Raw genomic sequence first — 17,368 nt, forward strand, 5'->3', positions numbered from 1 at the left:
ATAAACTATTTTATCACTTATCTATCTTATGTTCAACAAAACATGTGATAGGATAGGTGATGTGATATATTAATAACTTTTAATTTTTTTTATCAATTTTTTATTTTTTAATATACTCATTTTATAAAATAATTTTTTTATTATAAATTAAATTTGTGATTAAAAAATAAAAACTAAAAAAATATTTATAAAATAATATTAATATATGATATATAAATTATTTTTATATATTAAATAACATAATATAAAAAAAAGTTTATTTGCAAAGTTTAAATATTTTAATCATAAATATTGTTATACATAACAAAAATTCCATTTTTTTAAATAGAAAATATTTGAATATAATATAATTTTTATTTTAAACATTGAAAATAATATGCATTTTGTATTTTTTATTTATTTCATGAATTAAATATAAATATAACAAATAATATAACATATTCCATTAAATATGTTACTTTAAAGTATCGTATTAATAAGATATGTATATTCAAGAAAACATATAATAACGTAAGATATGCATATTTTACAATATCATATTTCATCATATAAGAAATACATATTTATAAAACATATCTAATACTATATATTTCTTATCTCATGGGATATCATATTCTATTCTATACTATCCTATGCTGCCAAGCAAATGTAATCTAAAGCCATTTATTGTTGTATGCTATTAATGTAAAGAGAACATATTTTATGAAATTTTAAAAATCAACATATATAAATGCCAACATAATTTATTGTACAAATAATGTTGAAGGTAGATACGCCAAATTCAGTTCAAAGAATTTTATAAACTGTTCTTAAATGGAAGATACAGTACATGAATCCAATCCAAGAAATAGTGAGAATTTTTTTATTTCTCTCATCAATTCTAAAATCCAAAACTTGAATTAATATCTTTTTATTCATTCCTTTTAAATTATATTGATTTATTTTTAAGGTTATATTTCAATTGGACTTTGATTTTGAAATGGTTTAAGTGCCCAACTCCTTGATATATATATATATATATATATATATACTCAAATCTTAAATCCATATTTATGAGCATTAGAATTCAATTTTTTTTTTTTTACCATTTAAAATTTTTTTTAGTCAAATCAATATTTATGGGAACTCAAATCCTTATTTACCATTTGCCAGTCAATTTAATATTTATGAGTATTCAAATCTTTATTTACCATTTTAATTTTTTAATCATATCATTTTTAGAGAGGAATTATCATAATATAAGGATATGCATCACCCATTTAGGCAAGTTGGTCTTTCACCATTTTTCATAGTTAGGTAATTTGATGTAATATATATTATTAGCATATCAATTGTATATTATATACTATTAGCATATCAGTTACCATTATACATTTTTGAAACATAGAGTGCTTTATATATCATTCATGTTGTAGGATATAATTGAATCATAAGAAAATATTAAGAAAAAAAAATCAACTTAAAATTCACATGCATTTAAGGGTATAAAATAAGTAAAAAAATCAATAAATAAAAGTAATGATGAAAATATCGATTTTTACGAATATGTCTTACAACTTGAATGTTCTAAAATTGATAAAAAAATAAACTAATAAAAATATTGAAAAAAATTATAAAAATAATAATCATAGACATATTGAAATTATTTTAACCACAAAATTGATATATATATATATATATATATATATATATATATATATATATATTAGAGTTATTTGATTGAGATGACATATTGTTTTAGGGTTATTTGATTAAAAGGATCATTGAGAATCCAAATTTTAAAATTTAATCATTGTAATTTTTAAAGTCATATGATTAAAAGGATTATTAAAAACTCAAATTTAAAATTTAACCCTTCATTTTTTTTTTATTTGGACAAAAATATCAATCACTTTTTCTTGTAAGAATATATAATAAAACAAGTAAAATTAACTTATTAATTTTATTCTTAGGCCCCACATGGGAAGCAGGGAAGAAAACAATGCCTTATTTGTTGTTGGTGCTTTATTTATTTTCAAAATTGTTTTCTAAAATATAGAAAGAAATAAAAAATTCAATTTGAAGAAACTTATTCAAAATTTCTAAGATTTAAATATAGTTATTATTTAATTTCTCTTCACTTGGCCTCTTTTTCGTCCATCATTAATTCTCCACCTCCTTTCTCTTAAATTATAAGCTCCCATGGAGCTTGAAAGTATGCTAATAATTTTGAATACTCAAGTGTAATATATTTATTGCATATATCATAAATAATTTAGAAATTTACTATGCGGGACAAAGAATGTTGCCTCAAATTAAGTTCATATGAAGATTTGGATTCTAAATTAAACATGGAAGAAATGGAAGAAAAAATTCTTTCTATCAATGCTTGTAGAGCCAAATCAAGCTAAAAAGGAATCATATATGATTTAGGTGGAGATGATACCTTTCAAGTTTTCAACGGAAGTAGGGCAACGAATTAATGCATCCTTTGAATTACAGCTTTGAATGGTATGAATTCCTCACGGCGGGGTTACAAATTCAATAAGTTTGATATCGTTACCCTCATGCAAGCATTTGTCAACTCCCAAATCCTCCAAATTGCATATGTCAACTAAAAGCTTCCTTTATTTTCTGACACCTTCACATTGTCTTCAGGTAACAAACTCTGAATTTTCATGCATTCAAATCATTCACAAAATTGAAGAATGGTTAGAACAAGCGCTTTTTGAAGTGTTGGGATTGAGGCTTTTTTAGGTACGACTTATTAATTCTATCTTTTAAAAAATATTGTTGGGTCCGATAAGTTGCGTTCGAAATTGCACGAACTTTGTACCATTTGAAGAAAGAAGCTGATTGCAAGGAGCGGTTGGCCACAATTGGTCCCCATTTTGTGTCATCCAAGTTGTGCCTGCCCATCAAAAACCTCAAATCACGGGTCACACAAAGCCATGAACATGTGTTTAGTAATTATTAATAATTACTTTGAATCAAGACCATCAGTTGGTTGGGCAGAACTGAAAAATCCATGATTGATAGCTACCAATTATTCACTATAGCGCATGTGCTTAAAATTCTGTTTGGCTAGTAGGAAATTGTAAGATTGAATGATAGAAAATCATGTGGGGGTTCGATGGCTACCTAGACAAGTATATAGATACAACCACCTCATGGGTCACGTGCCAGCCAGCCAACCGAGTTGTTGACTAGAAATTGGTCGAGCACGTGACTCCCAGCTACCCCGTAGTTAGCTCTCCGGTATATAAAACCACCCTCCTCTTCTCATTTTTTTGTCATCCTCACCATCGACCTCCTCTTTGTAACAGCCACTCCTCCACCTCCAACCACCACAACCCTCATCCCTCTGAAGATGGTGACCGTCAACGAAGTTCGCAATGCCCAGCGCGCCGAAGGCCCAGCCACCGTGATGGCCATCGGCACTGCCACTCCCCCAAATTGTGTGGATCAAAGCACCTATCCTGACTACTACTTTCGCATCACAAATAGCGAACACAAGACTGAGCTCAAAGAGAAGTTCAAGCGAATGTGTAAGATATATTAATCTCTATTTTATTTCATGTTATTTATTTATTTTTGTGTCTTCTTCTTGGATTTTATTATACATACTCATGTGACATCTGACAAGTTGGTTATTACCATATTTCCGTCTAACCACATGAGTTCAATTCTACCAGCCTATGTGTATACAAAGTATAGTGAATGGTTATGAAACCAAAATCTACGGAGGGAAAGTCAATTTACTTGACAAAATATGCTAGATTAGATGCCCATATAATAGAGCAAAAAGATGATTGTATGATGAATTAAATTACAGTCGCCAGAATTGTTTGTCTAAGATGCTGGTATTTATCTTCTTTTGACTGTCTTCATGAATTTTCCGGTCTGTCATATATTTTCTTTTCTTTTAAGATTTTAGATTAGATAATTGTCATACTGCCACTAACTACTAGGTTTATTTTCCGTTTACTTACCAGATTATGTTATTTCTTTAAGAAGTTTTCCTCACCTAGCATGTAAATTAATGCTTCTGACTGGTTGGTGAGGTAAAATAGGAGTTCTTCTTTTTCCTTTCACCCCTTGCTTAAAGTTTCCTAGATCCATCAAAAGAGAGAATTCGTCACTTGTGAAGGCCATTTTCGGCACCAATATTGTTTGTGGAATATTGAAATGCTACATGTAGAACACAATCTAACATGGATATTGTGAAATACATGGAATCACAGGTGACAAGTCTATGATCAAGAAACGTTACATGCACTTGACAGAGGAGATCCTGAAAGAGAACCCCAATGTTTGTGAATACATGGCAGCTTCCCTGGATGCTAGGCAGGACATGGTGGTGGTGGAGGTACCAAAGCTAGGCAAAGAGGCAGCCGCAAAGGCCATCAAGGAGTGGGGTCAGCCCAAATCCAAGATCACTCACCTAGTCTTCTGCACCACCAGCGGTGTTGACATGCCCGGTGCTGACTACCAACTCACCAAGCTGCTAGGCCTCCGCCCATCGGTGAAGCGCTTCATGATGTACCAACAGGGCTGCTTTGCTGGTGGCACCGTTCTGCGCCTTGCCAAGGACCTTGCCGAGAACAACAAGGGCGCCCGTGTCCTTGTTGTCTGCTCTGAGATCACTGCTGTTACTTTCAGGGGACCTAGTGACACTCACTTGGACAGCCTTGTTGGGCAGGCACTTTTTGGCGATGGGGCGGCCGCTGTTATAGTTGGTTCCGACCCGATCCCAGGGGTGGAGAAGCCCATGTTCGAATTGGTTTCAGCAGCCCAGACAATCCTCCCCGACAGCGATGGCGCCATCGATGGGCATCTCCGGGAAGTGGGGCTGACCTTCCACTTACTTAAGGATGTGCCCGGCCTCATTTCCAAGAACATTGAAAAAAGCCTGAATGAGGCCTTCCAGCCTTTGGGCATCAAGGACTGGAACTCCATTTTCTGGATTGCACACCCTGGTGGGCCTGCAATCTTGGATCAAGTTGAGGAAAAATTAGCCCTAAAGCCCGAGAAGTTACGCTCCACACGACACGTCTTGAGCGAGTATGGTAACATGTCAAGTGCTTGCGTGTTGTTTATTTTGGACGAGATGAGGAGGAAGTCGGCTGAGGAAGGGCTGAAGACCACGGGTGAGGGGCTGGAATGGGGCGTGCTCTTCGGTTTCGGACCAGGGCTCACTGTTGAGACCGTGGTGCTCCACAGTGTGTCTACTTGAGGGACTTAAAAATATCTACTGTTTCCACTTTACTTGCCTGATTTGGTTTTCCCCTTCTCTTGTTGGTATTGGACTCTATTTCGAAGTTGTGTGTGGGTAGGCATCAAGGGTATGGTGTAATAGATTGCATTTGAAAAAACTTGTATACCAACTTATGATAATAATGATGATGATATGCTTTTTCTAGCCCCATGGACTAAAATTTCTTCTTCGAATTACAGGCCTTTTTTTTTCTTTACAATTAGATCAAAGAAAATCACTTAACTTCTCCTCGTAACTGATATTAGGAAAGACCCACCACTTGGCCTCAAGGTCGGTGGAAATTTGTGAAGAGGTCAAAGTCCTCATAACTTGTTAAAAACATTGTCATGCCCCAAATTTTGGACAACCTAGAACCCAAAACGTGAACTTGGGGTAAAAGGTTTGAACTTAAGAGTTACTCCCATCCAATAAACCAATTCCTCTAAATAGTTTAATATTAAATGAATAAATAAAATAATACCAATAGTTATATTATAGGGATCATCTAAGGTAAGTCTCAATTACTATGACAAAAGATTGATTGTAGATTTTCAACATTATAATAATTCAACAATAATTTACACTATAAAACTTAAACATAAACTACTACCTTTGGAACAATTATATATATATATATATATATAAGAAAAGATAATTATGTGTGGACCCTGCATTTTGCTCGATGCGTTCCCACTTGATGACGAACTCGTTTTTCATTTATTTGTGAAAATTTGATTTTTAGAAAAAGATTTGGAGTCGTCACTTATTTTTGTTTTATTTTTTAAGGAAAAAACAAAATAAGAAAAAAAAAAACCCTAAGTGTGACTCCTGAAGAAAAAACAGGTCTGTGAAAAACCGAATTTGGGTCTGGGGGTCAGGTTACTTATTGGTAAGGTACGGTAAATACCGTAACACCCCTCTAAGTCCCTAAAAACGGATCTCTACTAAATAAGGTGAAACAAGTGTGACAATTGATAAGGAAATTAATGGATACCAATGAAATGATTAAATAATAAAGTGAATCATGCATAAGAATAAGCAAAGTGGGAGTGAGATCTTACCTTAGTAGCAAGTAATAGTGCATTATCATGGAAATAAGGTTAGCTCAAGTATAAAATTATCACATGCATATCAAAAAGCAAGACAAAGATCAAACAATATTCATTAAGCATAATAGTTGACAATAAGAAGAGATCATATGTAGGGCCCCCACCAAAGCCCAATTGATTTTGCATGAATTAATCTCATAAATTCCATTATTTCTAGAGTTACGAAAATTCATTCATGCTTATTAAAAATCAAGGAGAAACAGAAAAATTATTTTAAAATCAAAGAAAAATGTATGAAGATGCTTGCCTGAAAGAAAAAAGGTAACAAGTTTATTAAAAATGGGATTTTTGGTGACCTTGAACCTTAAGGAAATATGAAAAGTGGTAGAATTAAAGAAATATTTGAAAACTGGAGTGAAATTAAAATTATTTGAAAGAAAACTACAGTTTTGAAATTTATGCAAAAATTGAAAGCTCGAAAATTATTTGAAAACTAGCGTTTTGAAAATTAAATTCAATAATTGGAATTTTGGGAATTAAATTTGAAAGAAATTGGAATTTTGAAAATTATTTGAAAATTGGAGTCTTGGAAATTAAATTATGAATTGGAGTTTTTGGAAATTAAATTTGAAAGAAATTGGAGTTTTGAAAATTAATTGAGAATTGGAGTTTTGGAAATTAAATTATGAATTGGAATTTTTGGAAATTAAATTTGAAAGAAATTGGAGTTTTGAAAATTAATTGAGAATTGGAGTTTTGAAAATTAAATTATGAAAATTGGAATCTTGAAAATTATTTGAAGATGGAATTTAAAAAATAAATAAAATAATAATAATAATAATAATAATAATAATAATAATAATAATAATAATAAACAAATGTGAAAATTGAAATTTTGGAATTTGGGAATCAAAATTGGAAATCGGAATTTTGAAGAATTATTTAAAGATAAAATTTTAAAAATAAATAATAAAATAATAATGATTAAATAAATAAATGTGAAAATTGGAATTTTGGAAATTGGAAATTAAATTAGGAAATTGAAATTTTGAAGAATTATTCAAAGATGAAAATTTTAAAAATAAATAAATAAATAGAATAATAATAATAATAACGAAAATAATAATGATTAAATAAATAAATGTGAAAATTGGAATTTTGGAAATTGGAAATTAAATTAGGAAATTGAAATTTTGAAGAATTATTCAAAGATGAAAATTTTAAAAATAAATAAATAAATAGAATAATAATAATAATAATAACGAAAATAATAATGATTAAATAAATAAATGTGAAAATTGGAATTTTGGAAATTGGAAATTAAATTTGGAAATTGGAATTTTTAAGAATTATTTAAAAATGGAAGTTTAAAAATAAATAATAAAATAATAATAACAAAAATAAGAATGATTAAATAAATAAATGTGAAAATTGGAATTTTGGAAATTAAAAATTAAATTTGGAAATTGGAATTTTGAAGAATTATTTAAAAATTGAAGTTTAAAAATAAATAATAAAATAATAGTAATGATTAAATAAATAAATGTGAAAATTGGAATTTTGGAAATTGAAAATTAAATTTGGAAATTGGAATTTTGAAGAATTATTTAAAAATTGAAGTTTAAAAATAAATGATAAAATAATAATAATGATTAAATAAATAAATGTGAAAATTGGAATTTCGAAGAATTATTTAAAGATGAAAATTTAAAAATAAACAAATAAATAGAATAATAATCACGAAAATAATAATGATTAAATAAATAAATGTGAAAATTGGAATTTTGGAAATTGGAAATTAAATTTGGAAATTGGAATTTTGAAGAATTATTTAAAAATGGAAGTTTAAAAATAAATAATAAAATGATAATAATGAAAATAATAATGATTAAATAAATAAATGTGAAAATTGGAATTTTGGAAATTGGAAATTAAATTAGGAAATTGGAATTTCGAAGAATTATTAAAAGATGGAATTTTTTAAAATAAATAAATAAATAGAATAATAATAACAACAAAAATAATAATGATTAAATAAATAAATGTGAAAATTGGGAATCAAATTTGGAAATCGGAATTTTGAAGATTTATTTAAAGATGGAATTTTAAAAAATAAATAATAAAATAATAATAACGAAAATAATAATGATTAAATAAACAAATGTGAAAATTTGAATTTTAGAAATTGGAAATTAAATTAGGAAATTGGAATTTTGAAGAATTATTTAAAAATGGAAGTTTTAAAAATTAAATTGGAGGATCAAAATTTCGAAAGATTATTTGAAAATGGAAGTTATGGGAATTAAATTTGAAAATGGCAATTTTGGGAAATTATTCGAAAATGGAAGTTATGGAAATTAAATTAAACAAAAGAGTTTTGAAAACTTAAAGTAAAAAATTGGAGTTTTGGGAATTTATTAAAATATCAAGAAACAAAAAAAATGGCAAGTGACTATTGAGATTATGTGGTAGGTGACCATGCAAAGTGGGAGCACTTAGAATATCACAATGATCATATTTCAAAACTCAGGGTGTCCATAATTTTTGGTGTCTTTGGGTCTAGATTCTCATTAGCAGCCACAATTGGTCACTAGCATAAAAACCTAGACTCTTTGATCTCTATCCGCTGCAATCTACAGTGTGGACTTTGAGTTTGTTGAAGGGACAAGTTGAAGACCTGGGGCCATTTCTGGCCTGCTCCTTGTGACTGTGGGCTGCTAATGGGTGTAAGATATGCTTCCTCCTCTGACATGGCATCAAGGTGAGCTAGTGTTGAAGCTAACAACAGCGTCGACGAGTCAATCTTTCTTCAAGCCGAGGAGCTCACAAAACCGCTTAGAGGTTGCACCCATTTGTCAATGTCGAAAAACGACTAGCAGTTTTGGGTATATGACTTGGGGTTACGTTTCCGGAAGCAATCAAAAGAGAGGAACAGAGCAAAGATGAGTAGAGTATAAGGAAAAAGGAAAAAAAAAAAAAACAAACAGAAAATCAAACAAAAATTAAGTGTATGAAGCCCCATTTCATATGTCCTCCATGAGCTTGGAGCAGGTGGGGAAACATCAAGAAGATTCAAAACATGGATATACTTCCATATTGCTACGTAGTGTATACAGAACAGAGCCACAACAACCCGAAATCGGCCCGCGTGAATAGCAAAGAAATTAACAATAGCAAAGTATATAAAAAGAAATATTTGGAAATCAATAAAGTTCAACATGTAAATCCTCAACGCCCACTCCCAGTCAATCGTGATAATGTTAAAAAAAATCAATAGAAAATGGAGTAAAATAATGAAGAGAATCGCAAACAAGAAAAAAAAAAAAGTTGTGGCCATACCTAATAGATCTCCCCTTGAACCCAGCTTCCAGCTTCCTTTCTCAGGTTGTCTTCTCCAAAAGTCTCAGTTGTCCTTCTCTTTTCATACAGTTGTATCCCTGTTTTAGCCGTCATCTTCTGAAAAACTCTAGAGTAGCTCTCCATTTCCTTCTGTCCCATCTGGCCGCCTAAAAACAACCCACTTCACGAGTGGTTAGAAACATAAAAAATAAAAAAAAAATAAAAAAAAGCCTCCCCTCCGAGAGGGTCTACGTTATGGTTTTCATTGCAAAGCCTCTTCAAGAACTTCAATAGTCACTAATCTTTTCATCAAACTATATCTACATCTAAAGAAGAAAATGGGTGAGTATTTCCACTATGCTTAATAGGGGTGTTTCTAACCAAGGGAAGGTATAGTAATTTACATCATAAAAAAGCTTAACATGAATATTAAAACACCCAATTATCCGCCATTAAGATTAATTAAATTTTGATGCGATAATCATGTCCACAATTTGATAATAACATAAAATATTTATCTATTACTAGCATATCTACAACTCAATATATTTATGTCAAGTAAGGAACATTCAAAATTTCAATTTATTGGAACATTTACCTTATGAAATATTTAAACTATATAAAACTATACTACTCACTATAATTAAAATATCTCTCAAATATGAAATTTATATTCATGATAATGCTTATGCACACACAATCTGTTGAAAATTCCAAATTTCTCCATTTCCTTACTCTGTATCAAATAGGTGCATACAATCTACTTTAGGTTTCTCTGTAAACTATACTAACGGAAACAATGACAATACAAAACTATATAGAATAATAATTTAGAGAAGATAGTAATTATGCCTAGATTTGGATGTTTCTAAATCAAATATATGTAGTGAAGAAAAAGTCTAGAATCTTTGGAAGTCTCGTACACCTAAGATCTTCTACTCGATGACTCTAACCATGATCTTAATACTTCAAAGGGTGAGCTTTGGGTGTGAGGAGGTTTTAGTTATCTTTCTCTCTAGAGATGGAAGACAAAAGATTTATAAACCCTAATGCTTATGAGGTATTTATAGAGTTCCCATACTAGGCTTAAATGGCTTGAGCTCACATGGGCTTGGGTTACTTAATCTAACTTAAAACAGGTCTTAATTGATTAATTAACTACACATAGCCATCTAATTAATCAACTAACCCAATCTAGAGGCCTTGTTTACTATCCTTTGTGCAACCTTGCATAATTACCAAAACACCCTCATGCACAAGAGTGAACTTATAGGAAATCAACCTCTCATAAATCATATCATCAAGGTATATGAGCTCAAAACGGAGACCACTAGGATCCATACAATTACTGGCTCCCTTAAAATCTAATTTTGAAGTTGATTTAACATCTCACTATAAACAATCAACTACACTCCAATACCCTATGTAAATAACTATGAGACAAAGTTTGGGTTCATGACCTACTATCCACTACATGTAGACTCCCCATGAATTAACATTTGTAACCTAACAAGGTAGTTCTCTAAACAAAATGCTATGACCATAGTCTTCTAGATCAGAAGTCCTTTGGATCACTCAAGGAGACACGCTTGTTAGGATAGAGATTTAAAAATATGACATGATGTAATAAATTTGGAATTCATTATTCATTTAATGATATTCCAAGTTTACTTTTATATACTCTTATTCCATACATTATACTTTATGAGTAATCTAACCTAGCATCTCTTGCATTGTATACGACTTGGATGCATTAGAAGTTGCATGAAAGATCCAAGTCATGAGTTCTTTGAAAGTATATGACTAGTTCATAGGCTAGTTTATGGAATTAGGTAATCCATTTGAGGTTATAGTGTACCATCTCCTAATTGGAGGGATGATTGGTCTTTACCATCAAGATGGGGTTCCCATGGTAAGTGCACTAGTATGTATGGTTATACATTGGGCAAGACCTACGATGAGTCATGACATAAGACTATTGGGTAGTCATGACTTTACCAAGTTAATATTTGTGTTGTCTCTCAACCTTGAGAGAATTTGAGCTTGTGTAGAAATTAACAATGGCTTCAACCTATAGGTGAGATTGTAAGCTAATAATAAATTCCCTATGGATTTGGTCACTATTGATGGAAGTTAGTAGCAACAAGTATTCTCAATAGAGGCACCATGATATATTATGGACTTAGAGAAAGTGTGTCCCCTTAGGTGAATCTAAGGAGTGTGATCATGAAATTTGTGGGTCCTTAGTGATTTCTTTAGTGGAATTTGACATATGCTCTTAGTGAGCTAGCTAGAGCATGCCATTTGATCACACAATATGAGGATCTCTATAACTTAAGGATTGTAAAGATAGTTTTAAAAGGCTAATAGCTTCCACCTTGTTAGACTATAAATGACCAGTTCATAGGGAGACTATATACAGTGAATAGTAGGTCACGAGCAGTTGGTGTCTTATTGTAATACACATAGGGTAGTGGAGTGTAGTTCACTCTCTATAATGGGATGTTAAGTCAACTTCAGAATTGGATTATGAGGGAGATAATAATGTCCTATAGGTCTAAATGGTCCCTGTTCGAGCTCATATTCCTTGATGACATGATTTACGAGGGTTAAATGTGTTTTTATGTGCATAAAGGCATTTTGGTAATTGCACAAGATTTCACAGGGTAAGTGAATGGTATATGTGGACTAGGCTAATTGATTTGATTGGATCCTTGTTGGGTTAATTAATTAATTAGCAACCTTTTTGGGATATATTAAGTGACCTAAGACCATGGTGGGCTCAAGTCACTTAAGCTTAGTAAGAAGCTTATAAATACCCCTTTATAGGTTAAGGTTCCTAGTTCAGTCTTACCATCTCTCCTTACAGTTGAAAGATAGAACCCTAGCTTCTAACCTTCAAATCTCCACCATCTCGGCTCCTAGACTCAAGAAGGAGTCATTGGGTGGAAGATCATGGCATTTACGAGACCCACTGCGGCTTTGGAGCTTTTTACATTGACATGAATCGATTTGGGAACATTCGAATCATAGGTTTGACACTTTCTTTTGATTTTTGGTATCTATATTGGTTTTTAGAACCAAGTTTTTTCACTATGCTTCGATCTAGAGAACCCTAAGATAAGATTTCATGCACTCTATCAATCCAGGGTGTGGAGATGGAGCAATCCAGGATTTCCCAACAACGTTGTCTCAAACTCATGAGATATTATGGTGCCTCTATTGAGAATGCGTATTACCACTACCCTCCATCAAGAGTAACCTAATCTATAAGGATATGCAACTATTGGCACCATAGATCTAAGCAACAAAAACAATACTAATTTTTCAAAAATTGATATTTTAAGGTTAAAGTAATAACCTTTAAGTTTGAATGTTCCAAAACCTTAAATTTCAAGTATTAAAGATGACCTTGAAGTTGTTGGAAATCTCATAAACCATGATCTTCTATTTGATGACTCAACCTTGTTCTTGACACACTTTTGGTGGGGAAGAAAAAAGAGTGGAGGATATGATTTTCTTTCTCTCTAGATGGTGGAAGACAAAAAGTGATAGAAACCCGAACTCCTATGGTGTATTTATAGGGTTCTTAACTGGGCTTAAGTGACTTCAACCCATATGGGCTTAAGTCACTTAACCTAGCCTAATTGGGTCTTAATTAATTAATTAACCCAACAACTGCTAATTAATCAATTATGTCAATCTAGAGACCTTTTGTACTCACCCATGTGCAACCTTGTATAATTACCAAAATGCAATTATGCACAAAAGTGAACTTAGAGTTAATCTGAACCTTATAACCTGTGCCAACAAGGTATATGAACTCAGAGCAAGGGCCATTGGGACCCATAGGAGTATTGGCTCCCTTAAAATCCAATTCTAAAGTTGATCAACATCCCACTATAGAGAATCAACTGAACTCTAGTATCCTATGTAAATAACAACGAGACACTATATGTTAGGGTCTGTGACTTACTATTCATTGCTTTTAGTCTCCTCATGAACTGGTGTTCGTAGTTTAACAAGGTGAAATTTACCAACCTTTCAAGACTATATCTAGTATCCTTAAGCTATAGATCCTCTTATTGTGTGTTCAACTAACATATCTTAACTCTCAAAGAGTTTATGTCAAGTTCCACTTAAGGAACTACTATGACCGTACTTTCCATGAATACACCTCCTTAGGATCACATAAGGGGATACTCTGTCTCAATCCCATAAGCTATCATGGTGCCTCTATTGAGAATACCTATTGCTACCAGCTTCAATCAACAATGACCTAATCCATTGGGAATATATGATCATCTTACGATATCACCCGTAGGTCAAAGCCACTAGTAACTTTAGCTCAAGCTTAATATTATCTCAAGGTTGAGAGACAACATAATGAAGCAGCTTAGTGAGGTTATGATTACTTGATAACCTTAAATCATGACTCATCGTATGTCTAGTCCAATGTGTAACCATACATACTAGTGCACTCACCATGGGAAACCTATCTCGATAGCTAAGACCAACCATCCCTCCAATTAGGAGGTGGTGCACTATAACCTCTAATAGGTTGCCTAGATCCATGAACCAACTATGAACAAGCCATCTATTTGTAAGGAACCCATGATTTGATATTTCGTGTAAATCCTAAGCACCCAAGTCATGTATAATACAAAAGATGAAAACATGAATGCTCATAAGTGTAATGCATGAAATCATGATAGATAAAAGTGAAACTAAAATATCATTAAATAATGAATTCAAAATTTTGTTACATTATGTGATGCTTTTAAAGGCTCTATCTTAATAGTGACCACTTTAGGGTCTTACTCACAGGTCAAAGCCTCCTATTAACTTTGACACAAGCTCAATATCCTCTATAGATTGAGAGTCCATGTAATATAGTAGCTTGGTGAATCATGACAATCAGTAGCCTTATGTTACGATTCACCATAACTCCTGTCCAATATGTAACCATACATACTAGTGCACTCACCATGGAAAACCCATCCCGAAGGCTAATACAAGTCATCTTCCCAATTAGGAGGTAGTGCACTATAGTTTCTACTAAATTGCCTAAATCCATAAACTGACTGTGGAATACTTATCTACATACAAGGACCCCATTATTAGGATTGAGCCCTGGAAAGCATGACATGATTTAACAAATAAAGATTAATTTATAAATTTATTTGTTTATGTTTCTTGGTTTCTCTTTATTATCCTTTTTCGATTAATTGGTTATTTGAGCATACATGCCCCACGTCACTTGCATTGTACATGACTAGATGCATTAGGAGTCGTATAGAAGATCCAAGTCATGGGTTCCTTGCAAAGTGGTGAGTTGTCCACAGTTGGTTCATGGGTTTGGGTAATATTAAGATCAAAGTTATGTGACTTTATTCTCTATATCTATACTTTTTATGATATTTTTATTGTTTTTGAATACTTGTTTATCCGTTGTGATAGATTTAGAGAGCCTAGGATAGAGTTGCATACATCCTATGAGATCTAGGGCATGAGAACAGAGCTATCCATGGTTCCCAACAACTGGTATTAGAGCCCTACGGTAGGTTCTAGCTTGTTAAATCTATTTTAAGGTGTGGTAACTCTATTTTTCAAGGTTGTTTTATTCATCCCATGGACCAAATCGATGAATGAATGTCATTATAGTGGTTATAATTTTCTTTTTTATTATTATAATTAATTTTAGGTTATTATTATGTTTGGATCTATTGATGATATTTGATTGTTGTTCTCTATATTGGGTTATACACCTCATAAAGGGTATAAGATTTTATTTGATTGTAAAAATCTTTACTTTTCAATAGATGGGTTGTAAGCTCCATTAAAGGAGCATAGGAATTTTTATTGTTGTAAAAATTTCAGTCTTTTGTATCCATCTATTGTGATCTAAGAGAAAAGAAGGGATCTTGAAAATTCTTTTTGAGATTTTATGGTGGTTTTAAAAAAAAAGAAAGTAAACTTGGAAGTTCTTGTTTGAGATCCATGGCAACACAATGACGTTAAATTTAACTCAAAATTGGGACTATCTCCCAGTATTTTCATGGGGCAAGCCTCATAAGGTAATACTTGCTCTTTATGTGTTTCCTCTTCTAGTGGTACTTCAGTTATTTAGACCATTCTACTCTCCCACTATTATCACATAAGAGGATCTTAGATGAAATAGCCAAGAGAACTTCCCATAAGCCAAAAGGCTTCCTTTGTTGTTATGGAAACAACAAAAAACCACTTAGAGTGTACACATACCCAGAGGTAAACCTGCGAGAGTCCTTATCAGACTGAAGTCCAATTTCTCGATACAAAAAGAGTACTAATATATCACAAAGATTCACAAACATATAATCCCTTGTTCTCCAAAGATACTAGAGTATATGTTTGACATATGCCCAAAGCTCTAATTAGGAAATGAACTAATATCCACTCATTATTCCTACAATAAAACAAATATTTGGTTTAGCACATAGCATCACATACTTAAGGTTATTCATTGTAGACGCATTGAATACCACCTTAAAGCAATCTTTCTTCTTAGATGTTGAAGGACATTGTTTATAAGAAAGATGACTCCAAATCCAAAGAGTAACAAACCCTTCTTGGAGTTTTGCATCATGTGCTTGACCAAATGCTTGTCTATGTAGGTGACATGATACAATTTAACCCTAAGAATATATTGTGTCTTCCTCTATATTTTCATCTAGAACTAAGTAGACTACCAAATCTTGACTAATGACAATATCCCTACTTCATACAATGATTGTTGTCATCTACCTATAAGATCTTAGAGCATTACCACGCTTCTTTGTGCCTTCTTGTACACACAAGGCCCTTTGCTATGAAAATGTTTGGTTGTTGTATCTTATAAATGTGACACATTGCAATAGATAGGAGTAATCTGATGGATTTGAGTATGACCACTGTTGAAAAAGTTTTCCATAGATGAAACAAAGTTTCAAACTATAACCTTTAGCAATAATCTTAGTCACATAAAACTCAAGCTTTCCATCTACTCTTGTGTTCCTCTTGTAGACCAACTTACACCTATGAGTTTTATCCCTTTAGGTGCTTCTATAATAACCCAAACTATGTTATAATACAAAGATTCTAGCTACCTTTTCATAGCTCCTTGCCTTAAGTGAACACAAACATTGGTCACCCACTTCATCATAATCTGTGGGATATGAACCTCCCACTATGATGAGGCACTAGTGTACTAGAAATCATAGGAATGATATTTCTTTAACCCTTTAGATCCATAGTATCCTATGTAATCTGGGACTATCTTCTAATATATCCTTCAATCTATATCACTTTTTGCCTTATTCCTTATCATATAGTCTTTATAAAAAATCTAACATTTATGCCAATGAATATCTTCTAATGATCCTGACTATAAAGGTAATAACCCAAAAATCCTCTTAGATATCCTATAAACTGATATACCTCTTAAGGAAAAGAGGTATTACACTGTTTCTAAGACATATCCCCAAAAGAATCTTGGAAAAGATGAGAAACCTATCCACAATCTCACTATGTCTAACAAAGTTTGATATCTATTTCCCCCCTCTCCATTTTGCAATGGAGACCCTGATGCACATGCTTAGGAAAACATCTTATACTTCAATGGAAAGAATCAAACTTATTAGACATATCACCTTGATTTAATCGAAGTGACTTCGTATGTATACCCAATAAGTTATCCGATCCCGCCTTAAATTCAATGAATGTATCC

At 32.0% G+C, this 17,368-nt stretch overlaps 1 protein-coding gene across 1 annotated transcript; it reads left to right on the forward strand.

Moving 5' to 3' along the window:
- Positions 1-3,083: 3,083 nt before the first annotated feature.
- Positions 3,084-5,401, forward strand: CHS3 (chalcone synthase). The gene is made up of 2 exons (XM_002263983.4): positions 3,084-3,527; positions 4,224-5,401. The coding sequence occupies exons 1-2, from the start codon at positions 3,350-3,352 to the stop codon at positions 5,213-5,215; spliced, it is 1,170 nt and encodes a 389-aa protein (XP_002264019.1). The 5' UTR covers positions 3,084-3,349; the 3' UTR covers positions 5,216-5,401.
- Positions 5,402-17,368: the final 11,967 nt, after the last annotated feature.

The sequence above is a fragment of the Vitis vinifera genome, chromosome 5 (genome assembly GCF_030704535.1).
Source record: "Vitis vinifera cultivar Pinot Noir 40024 chromosome 5, ASM3070453v1".
NCBI lineage: Eukaryota > Viridiplantae > Streptophyta > Magnoliopsida > Vitales > Vitaceae > Vitis > Vitis vinifera.